Source organism: Nannospalax galili, unplaced genomic scaffold (assembly GCF_000622305.1).
Source record: "Nannospalax galili isolate Female #2095 unplaced genomic scaffold, S.galili_v1.0 scaffold473, whole genome shotgun sequence".
Taxonomy (NCBI): Eukaryota; Metazoa; Chordata; class Mammalia; order Rodentia; family Spalacidae; genus Nannospalax; species Nannospalax galili.
The window spans coordinates 693,514-717,995 of NW_008334092.1; the positions used below are offsets into that span (position 1 = coordinate 693,514).

The 24,482-nt window shown below is 50.5% G+C and overlaps 1 protein-coding gene across 2 annotated transcripts in view; it reads right to left on the reverse strand.

The window, feature by feature from the left end:
- Trim62 (tripartite motif containing 62) overlaps nucleotides 1-19,256 on the reverse strand; it is a 29,915-nt gene extending 10,659 nt beyond the window's left edge. The window contains exons 1-3 of one of the 2 annotated variants that reach the window (XM_008829219.2): nucleotides 18,233-19,256; nucleotides 5,298-5,393; nucleotides 740-996 (exon numbers count right to left, since the gene is read on the reverse strand). In XM_008829219.2, coding sequence (XP_008827441.1) covers nucleotides 740-996; nucleotides 5,298-5,393; nucleotides 18,233-18,640 — 761 coding nt within the window. In that variant the 5' untranslated portion in view covers nucleotides 18,641-19,256. Of the gene's footprint in view, nucleotides 1-739; nucleotides 997-5,297; nucleotides 5,412-18,232 lie in introns of both variants that reach the window. The other variant, XM_008829218.2, reaches the window with a different exon arrangement.
- Between the last annotated feature and the right edge of the window lie 5,226 nt (nucleotides 19,257-24,482).

Here is a 24,482-nt window from a genome sequence, read left to right on the forward strand (position 1 = left end):
AGAGATGGTTCAGTGGTTAAAAGCACTGGTTGTTCTTGCAGAGCACCCAGGTTTGGTTCCCAGTACCCACATGGCAGCTAGTGATGGTCCGTTGCTCCAGTTCCAGGGGACCCGATGCCCCCTTCTGACCTCCATAGGCACTTCATTTGCATGCATGCAGGCAATGTACTCATACACATAGAATGAGAATAATAAATAAAATATTTTAAAAAAAACCTTAAGATGGGCAGCGCTTGAAGAATGACAGCTAAGGCCTGTGGCTTTCACATCCATGCACATATGTGAAAATGCACACATAAGAACATGCATACACACTAGTATAAAATGTATAGGTCAGATAAAATACAAAGTATTTTACTACAAACATCATTAATATTGCTTATAGTGTTATATAGAACATAATTTTCAGCAAGGATCTCACTCTGTAGCCTAGGCTGGCCTGGCACTCACTGTAGCCAGGTTTGCCTCAAACCTGTGATGAACGTTCTGCCTTAGCCTCCTCAGAGTTGCAATTACAGAGTGAGCACCACATGCAGCTCAGACAGAATATATTACACAAAGAATAATATAAATACGTAAAGGCTCAGGCTCTGGCACATTTATAGTGGATTCCTATAAATGATTGATGAAAATGTGATTGGATGACTCCTCTGCTGACAGCCCCATCTTCCCGCACCTCCACAGCTTCTCACGGGTTGGGAAGGGCACTTGAGGAAGGCTGTAGGCAGGTGGTACTTACCTCTCGGACAGGGAGGCCACTCCGGCAAGAAAGGTGTGGCGGTCGGTCTCAGCCAGCCGCTCCTGCAGGATCTGGGCGCCCTCTTGCACTTTGCGCAGCTGCTGGCTGTAGCGCTGCACTTTTTGCTCGATGTCAGTCAGCGAGCGGGCTGTGTCTGCCTCCAGTTCCTCCAGCATGGCCTTCTGCCGCTCACGTAGTAGCCGGTGCAGCCGCTCAAAGGCCTCCCCAATGGTGGTCCGCAGGCTCTTGGTGGAAGACTGTGGGATGAAGAGCCGTGAGGGGCTATGGGCCTGTGTGGGTGGGACTCAGTGTGTTCAGTTGGCAGTGAGAAGGGGTCAGCCGAGAGCCTCAACACCAGGAAAGAGAGGGTGGGAAAGGCCTGTTTGGCCAGGGATGGCACACAGACAAGCAAGGTGATGAGAGGGGTCTGTGCAGCCCATCAGGAAACTAATGGTCCAGGGAAACCAACGATGCTGCAGAGCTCAGGACTGAAAGATACTGCCCAGATTTCTGGCATGAGGGTAGGAGGGAAGGGAAGCTGATGTGCGTGTGTGTGTGTGTGTGTGTGTGTGTGTGTGTGTGTGTGTGCTGTGTTCAATCTGGGACTCAGTGAAGTCTGTATTTTGAACAACTCATCTATAGAACTCAAGGGGCAATGACAAGGGGGATCATGGAGGTTTGAGACCTACATAAACCATAAGTTGCTGAGCAAACCTTGGTATTTACTTGCCTATTTGCTCTCCCTAAGTCCCCCACCCTAAGAACAAGGCTATTATTAGGGGAGGTCAGCATGTACCTAAGAGGCCTTGCCTGCCTCAAGGTCCAAGAGGATGAGGAGGAATGAAGAGTACAGGGCAGCCAGGAAGGCTGAGAAAGGGCCCAGCTCAGGTTTCTAGCTGTGGTGACCTCAATGGCCTGAGCTCCATGCACCTCAGTTTTCCTATCTGGGAGAAGGGTCACAGAAGCCACAATGCAGGATGTGGTAATATGTGGTAAATAAGTGTCGTGGTCCCAGATACAGAGGAAGAGTCTTGTTATAGCAAAGGGATGGGTTCTAACAGGCATGCCCAGCGTGCCGGACAGCTTCAGTGTCAACTTGACACACCTGGGTTGCGGGAGCCTCAACTGTGGAATTTCCTTCATTGGACTGGCCTGTGGCCATGTCCATGGGGCACCTTCTTGATTGTTGATGTGGGTGATGCCACCCCTGGGAAGGTGGGCCTGTGTTGCATAAGAAAGCAGACTGAGCAGGGGCCTGGGGAGCAAGTCAGTAAGCAGTGTTCCTCCATGGCCTGTGCTCCAGCTCCTGCCTCCAGGTTCCTGCCCTGAGTTCCTACCTTGGGCTCCCTGACGAACTATGACCCAGGAGATGTAAGATGAAATAAACCCTTTCCTCCCCAAGTTGGTAGTGGTCAGAGTGTTTTGTCACAGCAATGAAGAAACAAGCTAGGACACCCAGGGAGTCCACATGGAGAGGTGGCTATGAGCAGGCTCTTGGGATGGGGAGGGTGTCAGTTAGGCATGGGGGTGGGGCAGGCAGAGGGAGCAGCCTGTAGAAACTGAGAATCAGGAGACATAGGATATGGCAGCATATGGAGCCTGCCTCTGTAATTTCACTTTGCAGGCCTCTGGCTGGCAGTTCATGGAGTCAGAGACCCCACTGTATTCAGTGCCCGGGGCTCTGTGGGAGGCTCCACAAAGGCTCAATTAGGGCCTGTTCTCTCCTGTGGTGGCCGCTGGCCTGCAGGAAGAACAGCTGGCAGCAGGCCAGCCTCCTTGCGCATGCCCACCCAGCACGCCAGGCAGACAAAGAGGGGGTGGAAGGGCCGGGCTGCTAGAGGCCTCCTGGAGCCCCTCGCCCAGAGAAGGTGAGGCTGTGCTGATAGAGGGATGGAGTTCACCTCCCTACATCCTATAGAACAATCTGCCAAGGGCCCCTAAGTCCCAGGTCACCCTGTCTGGCTCTTGCTAGACTGTTCTGCAGGATCATTCACCCACTGGCCACTGGTTGCTGATGGGGAGTCCTGGCTTGCTTCCCATGTCTGTTGCTGTACCTCCCCAAGATCCAGCGGGGGCAGGAGAAACTCTCCTCCCCTGACAGACTTCCACTTTTCCAGTGAGTTAGGTATCCTAGAGCCTTTGTAAGCAGTCTTCGTCTACTGTCCCCCACAGTATGTCTCCCTAGCTAGTGCATAAGCCCTTCCTGGGTGGGAATGGCAGGTTCCCTGTCCCTGTCCCCATGCCCATCCTTGGCCTGGCAGTCAGGAGCTGCTTGAATGGTGGAGCAGGGGAGAGAGGGAGGGTCTTACTCAAGACTGCACCGCAAACCTGGGTGCAGACTCCATTTCCTTTCCAAGATAGGGGTCCGGTGTCCCCAGCGGGAGGAAGGGAGGGGGCAGCTAGGAGGTGGCAGAGTGACAGCCCAGGAGTTGGCATCATGACCCTCATGGGTCCTCCCAGTTTGCCACACACAGAGCCATACATCTTGCTGAAAAGACCTCAGGAGGCATCCCACTGTGAGGCTGGAAAATGCGCTGAGTTTTGACAGAACCAGACAGTAAACTCCCCATTTGCCACTAACTAGCTACGGATGGAGCCTCAGGCTGGTCGTCTGCCTTGCTCTGCCAGTTTCCTCACTTACAAGACTGGGATAGTAGTTCCACCGCAAAAGTGTTTTGTTGGTATTTTTACCCACTTGCTCCACATTTACTAATTGTGGGTCAGACACCGCTGGGTCTGGGGACTTCTACTGTTGTGATAATGACACCTGTCATGAAAGTGACAATGAAGAGGACACCGCTTTGTAAATAAAGTTGAACTCAATTTGTGTGTCCTCTTTAATCTAGTGCCTTTTAAATTTTTATTACATTTTTACCTATCATGTGTGTGTGTGTGTGTGTGTGTGTGTGTGTATACTCCTGCACACATACGTGTGTCACAGCACATGTATGAAGGTAGAGGACAATCTGTGGGAGTCGGTTCTCTCTTGCCTTGTGGGTCCCAGGGATTGAACTTGGGTTTTCAGGCTTGGCAGCAAGCACCTTTACCTGCTAAGACATCTTGCTGACCCTCCTCCAGTGAATTCTAAGCAGAACTACTGCCTTGCCCTTCATTTTGGTTCCTTCGTGGGGAAGGCCGCCCAGCCCAGCCTGCCACATCCCCTGCTATATACTGGGTTTGGGGCAGCTGTGGCCCTTTCAGAAAACACCCTGCCAAGAACGTGTCATGTCTCTGGGTATACCAAGAAAAACATGGGGCTGGAGGAGGGAGACCAGACAGGCCCCCCGGCAGGGCCATTGGAGGGCAGGCGCTGCAAGAAAGCCAGTCAGGCACCAGGTGAAATATGGTCTGAAAACCTCTGTCAGCATTTCTTATATAAATACAGCAGTCCAGACAGGAAGTGGGGCCGGGGAAGGGGAGGGAAGCCACCCCCCCCCAGCAGCACACAGATGGACAGGAAAGGCAGGCTGGAGGTCAGTGGGGGAGAAGGAATGTGGGGGAGAAGGGAAGCAAACAAGAGACACTGCAGGGAGCAGACCCTCAGATGCCTGCCTGCCCGGCAGAGAAACTTCCATTGGCTTCCCTTCATGGGAGCAGCACAGTCACCAGACAGATGGGGAAACTGAGGCTGTGAGAAGCAATAAGGCCACAGCCCTAGGACTGTTTCTCATTTGTTGCCCACTGAGGAGTCCTACCCAGAGTTCCTCTGGAATGTCCTCTGAAGAAATATGTGTTATGACCCTCCCGAGACCACGCAGCAGGTTGGTGGCCATGCTGGAGAAGATGAAGGCTTCTAATGGTTTCTCCAGGCCTGGGGATGACCCCAAGGCTCTGCCCACCTAGGGAGGCTTTCATCTAATGGAGCAGGGCCAGTCTGAAGTCACTGTACGGAGTCCCTCTGTACTTGGGGCTTTCCCTCACTCCTTAGAGTTCTGAACTGAGCCGGGAAGAGTCCCCACTATACAGATGGGAAGACCCAAGGTCGCACAGTCAGTGGTGGGATTACAACCCACATCCCTCCTCTCGGGGTAGGGATAAAAGGCTCCTTCCTAACTGCTGTAGCCAGAGACTACAGGGTTTTGTCCTACTTTTCAGAGTTTGAATCTCCCCACCCTTTTTGCCATGTACCCCAGTCTGGAACTGAGAGCTCCTCCTGTTTCAGCCTCCCCAGTGCAGGGATTACCCCTTCACCTGGCTTCAGAGTCCTTATATCTCTATGGCCCGACTACAAGAATGGAGACGACACCAGGGCTGGCTTGGAGAGCACATGCCAGGGTTGGCTCCACAGGCAACAGGTCTGTTTAGTAAGGGAAGAAGTTTCTAGAAGGTTCCTGGTCTCACCCCAGCTTCCAGATGCAAGGAGAAATAGCCCCACTCAGATACCAGCCCAAAGCCCTCTGGGGCCTTGGGGTGGGTTGCACCCCACTGGCGTTCTCAGAAGTCTCACCCATCCCACGCTCTTTCTCCTGCCAGGTTTGTGCCCCTGGAAGCCAGGTCCCCTCAGAGGACTAGAGGACCTGTCCTTCGCAGCCCCACCCCTACACTGGGCCAGGCTCACCTTGGTCTCCGCCAGCTGTCTCCTGAGCAGCTGCAGTGCCTCTGTGTGCTCCCGCTCGCTGTCCTGCAGGGCTTGAAGCTGCTCCTTCAGCTCCCTCTGAAACACACACAGGGCCTGCATGGCAGGGCAGGCCACACCCGGCCGGGGCAGACTGTGCTGATGGAGAGCCCAGTCCTGCCAGCAGCAGGGGTCTATCCTGCTCTTGACCCCCAACCCCAATGCCCATGTCCCATTATAGTTCAATCATCACATTCTATCAAGTCTGTCTCCTAAGTCCATAAGGCAAGAGCTCTGCCACTGAGTTTTAACCCCAGACCTCTTTTTATTTTGAAATAGGGTCTCATCTGTAGTCCAAGCTGGCCCAGAACTCACTATGTAGTCCACATTGGTCCCAAACTTGTGACAATCCTTTTGCCTCAGACTCCTAAGTACTTAGGATTATAGGTATGAGCCACCAGGCCTGGCTGTCTGGTCCTTCCAATGCCAAGCTCTGCATATATACTCCCCCACTCTGCTCCTTAGCCACTGGCTGGCTTTTGTGTGGAGCTCTGATGGAAACTCAGGCTGTAGCACAGCTCCCAGCTGCCCATAGCCTCCGCTCACCCGGCTAGGCCTTGCTCTTAGCCCTTTTCTGGTACTGATACTCAAGAGCCTTTCTGTAGCTCTTAGATAGGTATTACTACTATCCCCATTTTCTGATGGAGAAAAAGGTACAGAGAGGTCAAAAACCTGGCCCCAAACATATAGCCCAGTATGTGCAGGTAAGAGCAAAACAATGACTCAGGCACCTCATCCTGGAGCCCACAATCTTTAAGTCAGGTCACATGTTTTCTACAACGGTGACACCGCAAGATGACTCACAACCATCCACCATAGAAAAAATATCACCACTCAAAATGAAAACAGGCCAGGGTCCTGAGAGATGGCTCAGTCAATAGAGTGCTTGCCAGGTTAGCCCAAGCCCTGAGTTCCATCTTAGCATCCATTTACAAAGCAGGGTATGGTGATGCATGCTTGCAATCCCAATACTGGCAATGGTAACAAGAGGATTCCTGGGACTCACTGGCCAGCCAGCCTAGTCTAATTAGTTGAGCCCCAGGTTCCAGTGAGAGACCTTGCTTCAAAAAAGAAGGTAGATAACTCTTCAACCTGAGGTTGGGTTGACCTTTGGCCTACACGCATACACATACCTGTGCACCCAAACATGCCCTCCCCAACCAAAAACTAGGTCAGTATTGTGACTTTTCCTCTGTTTCAAGTTCCACTTGGCTCAGCAATGCATTAGTAGTGGCTTTGCTTAAAATGTGGATAGTTCCTGTGCCTTCCTTCCTCCCCTTCTGCCACCAATGTCTCCACTGTCCTCTCCTCTCATTCTGATCCAGTAAAAAGGACCTCCTCCTGCCTCTCCATCATCTTGAGCTTGCTTGAGCCACATTGTTGATGGTGGTGCTGGGGATGGAGCTCAAGGCCTTTGTACATGAAGCCACTGAGCCATATTCTCATCCCTCCAACCTTGGGACTTCATACTTGCTGTTTCTTCAAGCTAGTGCTCTCCACTGTCAGCTTGTCTCCCGGTGACTTGAATCATTCACTTATTTTTTAAAATTATTTATTATTTTTGTTCTATGTGTATGAGTGTATTGCCTGCATGTATGTGAGTGCACCCGTGTCATGCAATGCCCGAGGAGGTCAGAAGAGGGCTTTGGATTCCCCTTGAACCGGATTTAAGGATGGTTCGTAGATGCCATGTGGGTGCTGGGACTCGAACCCGGGTCTTCTGCAAGAGCAGTCAGTGCTCTTAACTGCTGAGCCACCTCTCCAGCCTATCATTCACTTATTAAGTGGAGTCAGGCTTGACCATCCTGCAGACAGGAGACCTTTATTACACAGCCCCGGGGCCTTCATAGCTGACCCTGTCTGAAGGGACTGGACTCATGGATGAGATATATGTGTGTGTGTGTATGTGTGTGTGTGTGTGTGTTGCTTGTTTCCCTCACTGGGACAGTGAGTTTCCTCTGAAGGGACTGGACTCATGGATGAGATATATGTGTGTGTGTGTGTGTGTGTGTGTGTGTGTGTGTGTTGCTTGTTTCCCTCACTGGGACAGTGAGTTTCCTAGGGGCAGGAATCTTGTCCAGCTTGTTTGATGCTGTGTCCTCAGTGCCCAGAATGTTGCTGGCACATGGCAGGGCCTGGATAATTATTTGTCAAATAAATGAATGGGGGTGTGTGTGTCCTTAACACAGTCTAATCGTCTGCACTTATTGAACCCCTAGCCTTTGTACCACAGTCAGTGTCCTCCTGTCTGTCCCTCCCACCTCCCCATATTAGCCCATGGGTTCTCCAAGGTGGGTCCTTACTGCTCCATCTCCCTACAGCCTGGACCCAGCAGTGACCTGGTACTAGCTGGAGCCCCTAGAAGTGTTGTGTGAGTGAATTTCCATGGAAACAGCCCCTGAGCAGGGCCTGGACACCCCAGTCAGTTTAAGCTGAGTGGTGCCAGGCAGGCTGATACACTGGCTCCTATTTTCATCTCCCTCCCACTTGGTCATCTTGTCAGAGCAGGGAGGATCCTAGCAAACAACCCATGCAACTCATTTTACAGACAAGGCAGCAATACAAGGGTGTTCATGATAAAACAATATCTTTCATAGTATTGCTCACTCATGCACCAAATATTTATTGAGCAACTACTATAAACCAGGCACTGTTGAGACTCAGGAAACAGCAGAGAAGAAGCCCGCTGCAGTACCTGCCCACAGGGATCTTCCAGTCTAGGGGATAATAGAGCAAAATACCACAGAGCAAGATGATGCCCAACATGGTGAACGTTCTAGAAAAGATTCAAGCAGTGTGCAATGAGGAGCAACTCTGAGAGCTGAAGGATGAGGAGGAGCCAACCATGAAAACAGAAAGAAGACCGAAAAACTTGGAAGAAGCATGTTTTGAGCGGTTAGAGAGCATGCACTGACATCATGGATGGAATGAGAACAAGCATCTCAGTGAGGCGACTGTCAAGATGGAAGTCACACAGTGCAAAGCAGAAGAGCAAAAAGAATCAGGGTCTCTGAGCTCCGTAATGAAAGGCAACCGTGGGCAGGATTTCCTCTGTGTCTGGAAAGAAGGGTCAAGGCATTGGGCATCAGTCGGCCCCGTACACCAGCTCCAGCAGTCTCTAGTCCCTTGCTCCACACCTGCACTATTAGCCGCCAGCCGCCAGCCCATGGGGCTATTTACACCATTAACAAATGAAACTGAGACAGAACGCAGAATTCAGTTCCATGGCTCTACTGGCTTCATCTCAAGTGCTCCATAGCCACTCAAGACTAGCAGCTACAGCATTTGACAGTACAGAGGAAGAACTTTCCAGTGTTCTAGAAGGTTCTATCAGACAGCACTAAGTTTCTTGGGGTACTCACCTCCAGGACTTTGCTCAAGCTGTGCCCTTTGTTCAGGATGCTCATTTGCATGTCCCTCCCCCCTCAGTGGAGTCAGAGTCACCTCCACTGAGAGTCTACCTCCCCAGCTCCCCGTTCCCTCCACTTCCTTGTCATCAGACACTCCTCTGCATGTGCAGGGCCTGTCTACCATTGCAGCACACACTGCATTTCTTTTTCTTTGAAGCAGGGTCTCAAGCAGCCCAGGCTGGCCTTCAACTCACTACATAGCTGAGGATGACCTTGAAATTCTGATGCACCCCAAGTGCTAGGATTACAGGTGTGCAGCACCACACCAGGTTTATGCAGCGCTTCACGTGTGCTAAGCAAGCACTCTACCACCTGAGCTATATCACACTGCATTTAAAATTTTAAAAAAATATTATTTTTATTTTATGTGTGTGCGCGTATTGCCTGTATATAGGTAGATGGACCTGTGTTGTACAATGCCCATGGAGGTCAGAAGAAGGTATCAGATCCCCTAGAATTGGAGTTACAGACAGTTGTTAGCCATTATGTGGGTGCTGGGAGTCCAACCAGGGTCCTCTGCAAGAGCAGCCTCTTAACTGCTGAGCCATCTCTCCAGGCCTCACACTGCCTCCCCCCTCCCCCAAGGGTCTTTTTGAGACAGGGTCTCCCTGTAGCCCCAGCTGTCCTGGAACTCACTATGCAGACCAGGCTGGCCTTGAACTCTCAGAGATCCGCCTGCCTCTGCCTCCCATGTGCTGGGATTAAAGGCGTGCGTCACCACACCTAGCTCTCACACTGCATTTTAACTGCAAGATTACCTGTCAATCTCCCTTGCTAGATCTTAGGCTTCTGAGAGAAGGAACTTTGTCCTGGAGCTGTTCTCACTCTCAGTACCTAGGACAGGGCTAGGTATAGCCTTACTTCAGACTTTTGCAAAGCACACCAGCCCTGGGAGAAGGCTGGGTAGGTCTGAAGGTAGGAGGAGCCAGTCATGAAGTTGAGGTGAGACAGAATAGTGGGAGCAGCAGCATAAGAGCGGCTAGGCAGCTCTCCCCAGGTGGGGCAAATACACAGCTGTTTCAGCCCACAGGGCAGACTGAGCGAGTGTCACTCCTCACCCTACTGTCTCCTCCAGGCAGATCTGGGTGAGAAGGCTAGCTGTGTGTCCCTAGGATGTCACCTTACCTTACCTCTTTGAGCCCCAGGCCCTCATCAGAAAATTGGATAAATAATAGGTCCTATGGTAGGGAGAGTAAAATGAGGCAACAGTAAGAAGTATTTAGACCCCAGGTCACAGGACCTGGCATACACAGGATGCCTGGGATGGACTGGCCTCTGGGTCTCATCTGAGACCCCTGTCACTACTTCATGTCTTACCCCATGCTATGTTCAGCTGGTCCTTCCCTGCTTCCTGAGATGCCAAGAGCCAGAAGGGGTGGGAGGGACCATCTGCTCCAACCCCTGCCATGCCAAGACAGGAAACGGAAGTCCAAGGGAAGGGATTGACTGGCCCAGGGCCACACAGCTCTCCAGGGGAGAGTAAACCAGAAAATCTACTCTCAGTAGAAAGACCAGTCAGGAAACAGGAACCTGTCAATAAACTCCAGGGTGCCAGAGCCACCCCAGAGGAAGGACACTGTGACCACAGCTTTGGTAGAGGCTTGGGACCAGAGGGGAAGAGGTGGGTGTGGTTTGGGTTTGAACCTCACAGGCAACTCATCGCCTAATTCTCACAATAGCCTAGGAAGTTCTGACTCACAGAGGGAGGAACTGAAGATGGAGAGGTTAGACAGCTTTTCTAAGGTCACACCTAGGAGGAGACAGAGACAAGGCTCTGAGTGACTAAAAATCTCCACGTTCACAATCCCTTGAGTTCTCTGTTCCCTTCATTCCACAGCAATAATTCCTGAGTGCCCATTGGATACCAGCTCTGTGTTGGCTACCATGGGGCTAGCGATACAATCCCCAGCTTAAGAGTTGGCAGTTGGTTGATGAGGCAGAAACTCAAATAGGTACCAGGAAAAACAAAGTTCACATGGGGAGCCAATGCGGCTGTCACTAGTTGGCCTGTTGACACCTTCCCTCCACCTTGGGTTACCAACTAGTAAAGTGAAGACTGTAACAGCACCAGATCTTTGGGTTGCTGGGACCATGAAATGGCTCAATTCTTGATACGACACACAGGGTGAGCTCAATCTAGGATGCTGTTGTTATCAGGTTGTGGAACTCTGTCCCCCAGGCATGGCACGGCCATCATCAGCTTGAAATCAGGGCAGCTGTGAACATCCTCACAAGACCCTCACAAGACCAGAATGTTAGCATTCCTTCACAGAAGGAGGAAAAGGGTCATCAGATTCTTTACCTGAGTTTCAGTCACTTCATCCTTCCAGCCCCACCCCCAGCTGCATGTAAACACTGCCTCAGCTTCAAGAGTATATAGAAGGTGAGAGGTTCACTGCAGGGGAGCCTCCCTTTTCCATGGACTTTTCCAAGATACAGTTCCTAGAGTCACTTATGCTCCTCTAAGCAATCCCAGTAAACTCATTGGTTTGTCAAGCTGGACTTGGATGCAGTAATTTCTTTGGCCTGTCCTTGCCCTCTCTATCTGACGTGAGTAGAAACAGACTTGCCAGGAAAAGGCATGCCACAGTCATCCTAAGAATTACATTAACAGGGCCTCGGAACTGAGGGAGCATCGGGGACAGACTTCGATTTGATGTAAGGAAAGGGAAGGGAGGTAGAAGGGTTCCTCTGGGTCTCCAGGATGGGCCAGGTGATTCCTGATGGTGAGGACCAGTCAGGCAGGGCACACCTGGTGTGTACAAGAAGTCAGTTGGTCAGGATGGCCAGAGTCAGGCAGGTGACAGGTAGGTGGGGGGTCACAAGCTGGAAATGCTGGCTGAGGCTGGCTGGGGCTAACTGGGCTGGGGTGGACGCCTTAAATGTCAGCTGGGGAAGAGCTGGACTCCACCAGGCCCATCAGAACGGGGCAAGGCAGGATGAGGGAACTGAGGGGAGGAGGGGATGACAATCTCAGAGAGCCAGGTTGCACAAATCTATCAGCTTCAAGGTCCTGGGGTTCTCATTAATTTGGAGAAGCCAGTACAGAGGTGGCAATTCTGGGGGAAGACTGAGCCAGGGCTTAAAGGCCAGGACTCCTCTACCATAAAGCTGCCCCTCTTCCTGCCCAGACAAAGCTTCTGTGGAAACCATCTCTGGCTTCAGGGACCCTTCTCATCTGGACTGGAGGCACTCTAAACTCCAGCATCAAGGCCTGGCCTTCACAACCACTTCTTCCCCTCCCAGGACCCAGCTCCAAGAGTCTTGTCTGGAAAAGGAAGGCAGAAGCCCTCACAGGGTGGTGGTTTGAGATGCCACTGTGACAGGCCCGACATTGTGCTGGCACAGAGTAGGCCTGAACTTGGCTTGCTCCCTCTCCCACCCAGAAATCTTAATAGGGCAGTGTAGACTTGCTTCCTATTTCCATCATCCTCTTAGTCCCTCACCTCGTTGCTCCTGTTTCTCCTGAAAGACATGAGTTCTTCTCTGTCATCAATGTCTTTGAGCCCAAATTCTCCCTGTCCCCTTTGGAGCCTCATAGTCCCTGACAACCTGGTCGCTCCCCAATCCCAGGGCCTCCCACAACCAGCCATGCACATTGTCCTGGGTGCAGAGTTGATGGGCCACACCAGCCTGCTCAGCAACCCAGAATCTCCAGAATCAGCTCCAAGTTCTCTGTGTGTGCACAAATGTGTGTGTGTGTGTGTGTGTGTGTGCGTGTGTGTGTGTGTACATACCACATCTGTGTTCAGAGCTCATCCTGAGCAAGTTAAGCCTCTTTCTCATCCTTACACCCTTCCTCCATAACAGGCGCCCATACCCCCATGCCTGCCCCCACTCATACTCATGACCCAAGTTCAAGTTTTAACTTCACTTACTGGTTGTGGGACCTACACAGTTTCTAAACCTCAGTTTCATCATTTGTAAAATGGGGGCAATGGTCGCTGTGAGCATTAAAGGAGAGAGGGACATGAGAGAGGTTTGTCCTGTCCCAGTGTGCACCTAGCCCAAGGCTGTGGGTACAGTCATTCCCTCTGCTCACACTTGCTCTGCTCTGACCTGGATCCCTTCAGTGATCTGGATAGACCTCATTTTAGCTACCTACCATGAGGGGGCCTGTCTCCCAGGACCATGGCAAAGGTGGGCTCAGGTAATTCTGTCCTGGGCTTAACACCAGCTCAACTCTCAGTGCCCACATAGGAGTGTTGCCAGAAAAAATATTTCACTTAACCTTGGAACCTAAAACTGAACCTTTCCAACCCTCCACACCCACCCTCTGTGTTCAGCAGAGGTCAAGGTGGGGCGCTCAGTGAAGCTGTCAAAGCACTTTGGAATGAGCAGGCACTGAACTGTGCCCTATTTTTAAAGTGAGGAGGGGGTGTCTTGGGACTTTGCTCTTTCAGTTGCTCCTTGAGGCAGTTAGAGGGCCGGTGAGGAAGCTCTGGATTGCAGCTCTTCCTCCTGCTTGTCCTGAGGTCTCAGGCAAGTTTCCCAGTGTCCCAGTCTCAGGGGCTTTGCCTGAAAAATGTTGCTGATCCTCTCCCCTCTCAGGGTGCCAGGGTAGGAAGAAGGGCTGTGAGTGATCACATGCCCATCATGCGCACATCGAAAGCGGCCCACTTTACTCTTCAGAGTTGTCATCAGATGGCTTCATTTCCAGAAAATGAATGGCTCGCACCCCCAACTTCAACCTTCAACGCTAGCTACATCATGGCTTGAGCTCTGCTGGGCTGAACTGGGCATTCCTGATTACCCAGACACCTTCAAAGATGGAAGCAAAGAGGCCAGCCTTACCCCATCGAGGCTGCTATGTGCCCATAAACATTGTCTCTTCTTGGGAAATGTGACCTCAGAGGCCACTTCCCTACAGAAACAACTCATCTGTCTCCCTGACCGGCATCTTTGTGCCTGTCACCTCTCAGGACAATCAGTGACTATCCTTCTTTACACAGAGGTGGAAAGTCTTGCTCTGATTCCCATTTCTCAGATCAGGAAAAGGGAACAGAAGAGGCCAGGCCTTCCATCCTGCTGGGAAAAGTCAGAGCCAACATTTGAGCCCTGTAGCCTCCCACCTGCTCTTCCCTCCCAGGGCTGCCTTTGGTCCTGGATCACCATGCCCAGCTTGTCAGGCTCCCATCCAAGGCCCGGCCCTGCTGTCTTTGTTGGCATAAAGCACGCCTTGGGAAAGGCTCCAGTGATCACATGGGGCCTGGAGGGGGTGACTCAGATGAATTGGATCCCCTCTCTGGGGGTGAGGAACCTGAGATGGCCAGGGAGCCGGATGCTATGCTTGATCAGAGCGACATCCCAGCCACCTGCCTTTGGGGGTGTCAGCTGGCACCAACAGACTGTGTCCCTAGTCTGGTACTATGCTAAGTGCTTTCAATACAAAGACAGGCAGGGTGGGTAGGAGACAATCCTCCAGGCCTCAGAGGCAGTGCAGAGGTTGCATGTGGTCCAATTGGACTGGTCTCAAGTCCTACCTCTGACACTATCACTTAGCTCTGTGAGCCTGTCTCCTCAAATCACAACAGCATGCACAGTAGGTGCTACAAAGATGATGTGAGGCAGTACAAGGTCAGCTGTGGGCAGCCCTGGGCTCATAAGCTCCATACCCTTTGGAGATGGACTCCTCCCTTTTGTTCTGTGGTCCAGGTAGTAGAAAAAAAGGGATGCCATTAAGATACACACACACACCCTACCTCTGTGAGCCTGTCTCCTCAAATCACAACAGCATGCACAGTAGGTGCTACAAAGATGATGTGAGGCAGTACAAGGTCAGCTGTGGGCAGCCCTGGGCTCATAAGCTCCATACCCTTTGGAGATGGACTCCTCCCTTTTGTTCTGTGGTCCAGGTAGTAGAAAAAAAGGGATGCCATTAAGATACACACACACACACACACACACACACACACACACACACACACACACACAGAGAGAGAGAGAGAGAGAGAGAGAGAGAGAGAGAATTTCTATACAACTCTGCAGTAATTCTAGTCATGCTTATTCACAGATGGGATGGGGGATTTCACTTTTTATATCAAATTGCCCCACTTCTTATGTAACTCTTACCACTAGAATAAAGATGTGCAAGAATTATGCTGGTCTATGGTACCAAGTCACAATTCTAGGCACTTTTCATCAAGAGCAGTTAACCCTCATGACACCCTTCCTAGGAATGTCCTGGGATAATTTTATGGGTGTGTGCTACCATGCCCAATTTATTTAGTACTGGGACCAAACCGAGGACTTGATGCCTGCTAGGCAGATACTCTACCAACTGAGCTACATCCCCAGGCTTTGTGGAGAAATTTTATGGTTTCCATAACTTGAAGGAGGGGGTTGTTACTGGTATCCAGTGGGTAGCACCCAGGGGTGCCACTAAACTTCTTACAATATCCTGTGTAGCAAAAAATTATCAGGCCTTAAATGTCATTAATACTAAGCATGATGTAATATACTATAACTGCCATTTATTGAGTGTCACTTACTGACCCCAGTTCAGCACCAAGTTCTTGTAAACATTATCTTATTTAAAGCTACCTCTATTACTGTCATGTCCTCAGTGAAGAACTAGAGGCTCAGAGACAACAAGCCATTTTCCTAAGGTCACACAGCCAGTAAATGGAAGAGCCAGATACAGCTGCCTGAGCAAGAGACAGAGCCCTTCATCTTCCCACTCTATTATTTACAAGATATAGAATAAAGGTAAAGGCTGCAGTCCAGCTGCCTCATAGGGAGTCTGGAGACTCTAGCTGTGAAAGAGCCTGCCTCCTTCAGCTTCAAGGCCTTGGGCAAGTCCTCTCCTCCCCCTTTACCAGTTCCCCATCTGTCAAGTGAGCCTTGTACTTCACCATCTCAGTCTGTCATTCTTCAGGACAGGGGCCCCAGCACCAGCTCCAGCAGCCCCCAGCTGCATGAGGGCGGGGGCTGCCTCTTCCTAGTGCATCTATAGTTAATGAGCCTGCTTTGCAGGGACATGGGAGAGGCAGATAGGGATAGAGCAAGGCCTGACTCCACCTCTGAGCATATCCTCCCTAAGGGGAGGCAAGTTTCTCCGCTACCACCTGGCTAAGTCCAAAGGGGTCACCAAAGCATCCCTCCTCCGGCGGGAGGGGTGGGGCACTTAAGTGCTCAGGAGGAGGAAGGGTGGGAATACCCACTACCCCTACTCTGTGCTAAGCACTTCAAATAGAGCACAAAGCCCCAGGCACAGAATTCAGATTTCCTAGTCTACAGACAGGTGAACCAAGGTTCTGGAGCAGACTTCAGCAAGTCAGCCTGGAAGGAGAAACGGTGAGTGCTAGGGGAGGCATCCCACCCAGGCCAGGCTGGGTTCTCTAGTCCTGGCATCTCCCTGCCTGCTGGTGTGGCTCTGGATAAGTCAAAGTGCCGTTGTAGACCTCAGTTTCCATATCTGTAGACTGACGATGTCAGACAGATGACTTCAGGGTCCCTTTAAATTCTCACCCCTGTGTTCAGTCCTGCCAAATGTTCTCTCCTCCTCCCCCCTGTCTGTACAGTTTCACAGGTGGGGAGATGGGAATGCCAGCACCTAGCAGGAGTGGCTCTGGGGGTGGACGGACAAGGTTGGCCCTGTACAATCTCACATAACCTCTGATTTTTGCTCCACCTCTCACAGGACCTCCTGGACTAGAAGGGGGTCAGTTATGTTTTGGGATGAAAGGGACCAGGAGGTGGCCAATGTTTATCTCCATGGAAATCTTCTAGGTGCAAGCTAACACAGATATTTGCATATGTGGGGTGGGGGGAGCAGTTAGGACTCCCTACAACACAGAGTAAAGCAGTAATTTGGTTCCTGATTAGGTATCTTGAGGGACAGAGAATTCATTGCTTCCCAAGTTGGCTTACTCTATTTTCATCAATTTTTAGCAAAAAATCTTCCACTTCTGAAGTCTCCACGTTTGGGCCAGCTTAGGCCAGGGCTGGTCATTCATTCATTCATTTGTTCATTCTTCAACTTTTATTGATATGTTCTGTGGGCCAAGCCTGTGCTAGGCTTTGGGACTATAAATGTGCCAAATATAAGTCCATCCTTGTCCATATTTAATTGACTACTAGACTGGTTTCCCAAAGCCATGGAAATGGAATTATTGGGTTCAAATGGCTTGGCTTGAGAAAAGGATTCCAAGTTTAAACAAGCTTGGGAATCATTTTATTTATTAAAGTAGGTTTCTTTCCCACAAATTTCCCCAAGCCTTTAGCAGGCAAAGGTACACTGAGAATTCTCCAATGGAGAGAATATGGGAAGTATACAATATTGTCCAAATAAAGCTCAGCTTGGAATGCTTCCTTGAATCAACAAACAACACCACAACGTGTCTGAAGAGATGGCTCAGGGGTTAAGAGCACTGGCTGCTCTTGCAGAGGACCCAGGTTCAGTTCCCGGCCCCACAGTGGTTTCACAGTCATCTGAACTTCAGTTCAAGGGCTCCAACACCCTCTTCTGGCCTCTGCAGGCATCAAGCACACATGTGGTGCACATCCATACATATAGGCAAAACACTCATACACATAAATAAATAGATAAATAAATACCCCCTATACTTACTGATAGAGGACATTCAGGAAAATGCAGCTCTCTCTCTCTCTCTCTCTCTCTCTCTCTCTCTCTCTCTCTGTATTCTTTTTTGGTCAGTGGAGCTTGAGGAAGGCTTTGTTGGGGAGATGATTAAGTGGGTCCTTGAGAGTTGGGTAGGGTCTGGCCCTCTTGCCAGTGACAAAGGGGAGACTAGTTACAGTTTAAAGGAGACTAGTTACAGCCCAAAGTTGACTGTATTCCACTGAGTCTTCAAAGATTCTGATGTGGGTGATAGATCCAAAGAGGTCATCAAAAGTCCCTAGAGACTCCTAGAGCCCTGCCCCCTGCCTTCTTCTCCAATCCTCCCTGGGCCTTAAGTTTCCAAATCTTGAATCTTCAATTCCTGGTTCCACTTTCAATTGGTTCCTACTCTGATTTTAATCCAAAAATAGTTCTTGTATTATCTGAACTTGATCCCAATCTTAACCCCTCAGACATCCTGACTTAACTTTTGGCACTTAAACTTGTCCTCTGGGTAATTTGCTCATCTTGGGCTTAACCCTCATCTGCCCGGCACAACGGAGCCCTGTCACATTCTAGGTCCTGATGAACACCTGGTATGCCGCATCCCACAGTGTCCCCAAACCTGTCAGAGCTCGGTGTCTGCATCAGTGCAGTCCTGCTGAGGGCTATCTGTGACAGGGACCCTGCCCTCTCCCGGTGGCTCTGATACCTCACCCGGCTTCAGCCAGTACCTGGTCCGGCTCTGATCCTCTTTGTCCCCAACATCCCGTCCAAGGCACGGGTCTCCCACCCCAGATCACTCTCAAATCCAGATGCCCGAGGACCCCGCCCCCGGCCCCGCCCCCTGTCAGCAGCCCCGCCCCTCCGGCTTTCGGTCTAGCTGGGCCCGGCCCGCCACGCACCTGCAGCTCCTCGAAGGCATCGTCGATGCCGGTGACCTGGTGCTGCTCGTGCAGCGCCGGCTCGTCGCAGAAAAAGCAGAGCAGCGCTCGGTCGGTGAGGCAGAAGAGCTTGACCTTGTCGTGCGCCTGGCAGGGGCGTGCGGCGCGGCGCGCGTTGAGGATGGCGTCCAGCGGGAAGGCGCTGTAGCGTTCCACTATGTTGGCCAGCTTGAGGCTTGGCGCCAGCGCGGGCTCGGCGAACGTGCGGCGGCACTCGGGGCAGTCGCGGGAGCCCTGCGCCTCCTGCCGCACCCAGTGCTCGGTGATGCAGCGGCGGCAGAAGTAGTGCTCACAGCCCAGGCTCACCGGGTCCTGGTAGATGCTCAGGCAGATGGAGCAGAGCAGCTCGTCCTTGAGGCTGCATGCCATGGCGCCGCGGGCGGCGCGGAGGGGAGCCCGGGAGGCCGGTCAAGAGAGCGCGGCGCGATTGGGGGCGGCACCCAGGGACCAGGCCCTCGGGGACACAAACAGCCGCCGCCGGGGAGCACTGTCCCTGACGCGGGGGGCGCGGGGACTCGGAGCGGCGTGGGGGCCACCCGGGATGCGAGCCCGGGAGGACCGTGTCGAGGTAGTGGACCGCTCCGAGCGATGGGCGCTGGAGGGGAGAGGCCGAGGGTATCCGAGGGAAGGGGCTCCCGGCGCGGAGATGCTGGAGGCCCCGACAGTCCAAAGGGATGGGTGCTGCTAGGAGATCCGGGAGGGCGGCGGAGTCCACAGAGGGACTGAAATCCCCGGACCCCGGCAGCTGGGGGAGGGGGACAAGCTGGGGATGGGGAATTCTGCGGGAAGGAGAAGCCAGACCGAGCCGCCCCGCGGCTGTGCCCAGCGGAGCAGAGGAGGGATGCCGGCCCGCTCAGCTGCCCGGTCCCGGCTGCAGATCCCGGCCGGGCACGGCACCTTACCCGCGTCGGCTCAGCGGCCACCGCTTCGGTCCAGCACAGCCTCTCAACCCGGAACCAGCCTAACCTAGCCGCCAGCCGCCCGGGCTCCCTCTCCGCCCCCGCGGGCGGGACCTGGGCGGCTCCGCCCCCGCAGCGGGCGGGGGAGGGGCGTGGCCTCTAGGCTCCAGACCCCGCCCCGCCTCCAGCATCCTCCTGCCCCCAGGGACAAGAAAGCCAGCTGTTGTTCCTGTGGAGGGGCAGGGGTCTGTGTAGCATCCAGGTCTTGCTTAGAGGCCTCGAGGCAGAGGGCGAGGAGGACAGCAAATGCATAATAGAAGCTACACCAGGAGCGTCTCTCTTCAGCATTAATTTGATTTGAGAAAAATAATACTGAGCCTTAAGATAAGAATACGTTGTGCAGTCTGCACAGAGCACAATGTTTGCATAGATTATAACGATAAAACTGCAGAAATGCCCTGATGGCTGAGAGCAAGTTCCTAAAACCTCGGCCTATTTCCTCTTCACTTTCTTTTTTTTATATTTATTTTTATTTTGCATGTATGAGTGTATTGCCTGCATATGTGTAAATGCATCTGTGTTGTGCAGTGCTGGAGGAGGCCTGAAGAGGGCGCTGGATTCCCCTGGAACTGGAGTTATGGACGGTTGTTAGCTGCCATGTGGGTGCTGGGACTCAAACCCAGTTCCTCTGCAAGAGCAGCCAGTGCTCTTAACCCCTGAACCATCTCTCCAGCCCCACCTCTTCACTTTCTTATGTGAGCACTTGTAGGAAGAGTGTGGAGAGAGCCCTGGCTCATGTCTAGCTGCAGGGATTCCTGCCATTCAACCGTCAAACATTTCTGCATTGTTCTGTGTGTGTGTGTGGTGTGTGTGTGTGAACACATAGAGGCATGAAAGGGACGAGCCCATTGGGGGAAGTGCAAGTTATTCTACACAGTTGGGGTGGGGCGAGGAAGAGGTTTGGGTGATAGGAAAGGGATAGGGTCCTAGTAAAGAATTTCTTGACAGCATTGAGCTTTCAAGCTGGGAAATGACCTGGCTCCACTTGGGTTTCATGAAGTGTCAAAGATGCTCATTATATGGTGGGTACAGTGAAGGTCGTGACCCTTTCCCATGTATCTGCGTATGTGCAATGCTGGGCACAAATAAAAGTGTGCAGGTGAGCGGCAGTAGCAAAGCTGTGACTCGCAGGAGGAAGGAGACTGGGCCCCAGGGAGGTTGCTATTGTCCTAGTGCCTGCAGGGGGTCAGATCTGAGCTTGGCGCCTGACTGTGAGTCAGGAGACAGGCCTGAGGACTGAAAATGTTGACACTATGAAATGTAGTGATGGGCTGGATAAGGGAGTGACAGGGAAGGCATTGAGGGTATGTTGCATGGCTTTTCCTGCAGAGACATGAACAAAAATCTATTCACCCCAGACGGGGCAGCTATGGTACAGTGAACCAATGAGTTTATTGGGGTTACTTACAGAAGCATGGGTGATTCAAAGGCAGTTGCATCACTGAGGAACCCACTTCAGCATGAGTGACAACTCATGAAAGTTCCATCGCTAGAGTTCCCTGTACAACTTGCGGGGGCCGCTCAGCAAGCTTGAGCATCTCCTCTCCCTAATGCCTTGCATGCTTTGTTTACTTGCCGAGCCTTATGAGCTTCCCCCTCCTTCTAGGAGGAAATGCTTCTTCAGTCGGAGGAGATAACTACACGACAGCTTCTGCCTCTTCACCAGAGTTAAATTTTATTGAGACGCAATTTAAGGAAGAACTCAATGTCTAATTCTTGGCTGTTTGCATGTCCTCCATCACACCTGCATTTGACCTTAGTCTCATCATTGCCAGAAACAGGTTGGTGACTCAATAGACAACTATTTCTTGATCTTTCCTTGCACACAGAGCCTGGATTCTATTCAAATGGGTCCCTTTCCCATGTGACCACAGGAAGGTTAAAACCCAGCCCAGCTCCAGGAGTGAGTTGTGCTTGGTCCAAGTCCATCATGAGGTTGCATCCTTCTTGTTAGTGATGGGTTCATTGAGTCTGCTTGTAAAACCAAAGAGAAAGACTAAGGAGGAGAGATGTCTGGAAACAATCTCTTCACATGCGGAGTAAACATGTTGTTGAGTTTGTAACCAGTACATGAAGGAGAGTGAAGGGCCCAGGGCTTGTAAGGAAGAGGAGCTACTGCCTTGATGGAGAGCTTGGACTATTAGATATAGATGGTCTATCTTATGGCTTGCTTATTAAGCAAGTTTAATGGTGGCAGACTTTCCCTTGGCAACCGAAGGAATCCCTCCTGATATACTGACACACATACCTCCTTCTTTTGACAAACAGAGCAGAATCTAAATGATTGAAGCAATGGAAGAGAAATGATAAAAGCTTCATTATTCAACATGTATTTACTGATACTGACTTTAGACAGGCCTTTTACAAGGGGTATGGAATATCCTGTGAAGTTTATAGTCTGTGAGAAACAAGGAGAAATTCTTATTATAAGGCTCAGGAGAGATATTTTATTACATATGAGTCTCAAAGCAGTCTTAACCAGTATAGGTCATTATCTCCATTTTGCAAAGGAAGACCCCAAAGTCCATAAAAATGCAGGTGTAGAGGGGCTGGAGAGATGGTTCAGTGGTTAAGAACACTGACTGTTCTTATGGAAGACCCGGGTTTGAATCCCAGCACCCGCATGGCAGCTAACAACTGTCCATAACTCCAGTTCCAGGGGATCCGACAGGCTCTTCTGTCTTCCATGGGCATTGCAGGACATGGGTGCACTTACTTACATGCAGGCAATACACTTATACACATAAAATAAAAATAATAAAAAAATACAGGTGTAGAAATCGCAAGTTTTTCATCAGAATCCTTCCTCCTTGTTCTTCTTTGGTGTAGAGTAGCAGTTAGAAGAGTTGGCTGGTCTGCTAGAAACTGAATTTCCCAGCTTATCTTACAGTACCTTGTAACTAAGCTCTTTCCAATAGATCACAAATAAAAATCAGCATTTTGTTCTTCCATGATCCATTTCCTCTCCCCTTGAGTTGGAACACAGATGTGCTAGGGAGCCAGCTTCAGTAGTCCTTCCAAGGGACTGACAGAGCAAAGATATGGAAGGAACCTGGGCTTCTGAATAACCAGGTAGAATGGAACTGCCCACTGCCCTGGATGTGAACAAATGGTCTGAACTGAGACTTAGGGATCCTGACTACAGTGTATGCTACTTGTTCCATTCATAACCTAAGAAACATTAGGATTTTTTTCCCATGGGAAGCTCTGTAAAATATAGTTTTCAGGAAGGAAAAATAAAAAAAGGAAGACCCAAATATATAGACACTTAGACATGAACACTTGTAGGCTTACACATACACACAAGCTTGATTTTCATAACAAAAATTCTGCACAGTCATGTAACTAACTGTTCAGCTATGGGCTGGGATTGTATTATATAGCTCTGCTTATTATATTAACTTTATAATCAGAAAAATAAAAGTGTAATTGAGCCTCTTTATTTGTAGATTTCAGGCTTGTAAATTCACCTACTCAAAATTTTCATGTGGCCCCCAAATCAATAATTGATATACTTTTGCAGTTATGTGTGGACAGAGAGGTGGAAATTTTGAGTTGCTTATAGGTCCCTTTCTAGATGAAGCACAGACACTCTCTCTATTTCAGCTCTCATAGTATAAGCAAGTATCCCCTTTTGCAACCTACTTAGTGCCAACTCTTCTTTTCAGTTTTTTGCTTTTTTTTTTCTTGGTGATTTTGCTATTTAAAATGGTTCCAAGCCTACCACTCAAATGCTACTCAATGTCCCTAAATTCAAGAAGGCTATAATGTACCTTAGGAAGAAAATTTGTGTGTTCAATAAGCTTTGCTTAGACACAAGCTATAGCACTGTTATCTGTGAGTTTAATGTTTATGAATCAGCAATCTCTGTCTGTAGGTTTTGTACAGGTAGATCCAACCAACTCTTAATCAAAGATCTTTGAAAAAATAATTGCATTGGTGTTAAACATGAACAGACTTTTAAACTGTCATTTTCCCCTAAACAGTATAGTCTAAAACTGTTCACGTATCACTTACATTATGGCAGGTGCTATAAGTAACCTAGGGATGATTTAAAGTCTATGGGAGGATGTGTGTAGGTTATATACAAATACAATGTAACTTCATATGGGTTTGAGCACCCAAGGATTTTGGTTTGATGAAGGGGTCCCCAAGGATCTTGAGGGATGACCGTATATTTTAAATAAAGTATCTTTAAACCGAAACATGCATAAAATGAAGTTATGTATTGATCAGTGGCTGAAAATGTGCCCAGAGACTTGCAGGAACCGGGCCCCGTGTTTCCTCTCAGGACAATGACTCAGTATTTACTAATTCAGTTTTTTTGCAGCGACTTTATAGAACATAACTACTATGAATAATAAGATCAAGCTGTATTTAAAGTAGTTATGCGTAACAGCGTCTACCAGTAAAAGTGCCAACACCCACGTCCCTTCCATCTAAGTACCATTGACTCAGGCCACTGACAGCCGAGGGTGAATGCTGTCTGAGCAGCTCTCTAGGGTCTGGAACTGACTTGCATGCTGTTATATTATGGAAGGCTTGAGGCAGCTCCACATAGGTGACTTTGACTGTGTAAAACCAAAGCAAGTCGGCAATACCTGCTTCTTCATCTCCGAGCATGTTCCATTGTGGTGCATCTCTGCTCCCTGTTAGTCTTGACTTCCACTCCATTTGCAAGTATACAAGTGGTCTTACAGTTTCTGAGCCCTCCCTGTGGGATCATTCTGAGGTGGGCTCCCTCTCAGTTCTTCCCTAGCAGCCAAAGCCTTCCTGACTTCTGTGACTGAGGGAGAAACCCAGTTGCTTCTCGGCAGCGGGGGATCTTACAGAGCTCCTCCACGAGGACCTCTCCATTTCTAACCCCCTCAAGCCCACCAGGGTGTGTACTGAAATGCAAAGCTATGTGACATGAGACTGTGTGAAAGAAGCCCTGGATGAAGTGAACACACATCCAACCTCCTTCACCCTCCTTCCCTCTGGCCTCAGAGGGCAAGGCTGGCCTTCTGTCCCCCTGGGCTCTGCTCTAACCCCTTCTGACCACCTCTAAGACTGGACTGTTCCAATTACCCCACTCTTGACTTTCTATTTCCGTCTCATCTCCTTCCTTGCCGTTGGCTGTTTTTCCTCAGCCTATAAACATGCTCAAGTTTCTCCTAACAGTCATTCCACAGTTCCCCCACTGAAAGCTACCACCCCTTGCTTGCCTTCCTCTAGCCCAGCTTCTTGACAGACTCGTCTGTACCTCCTCC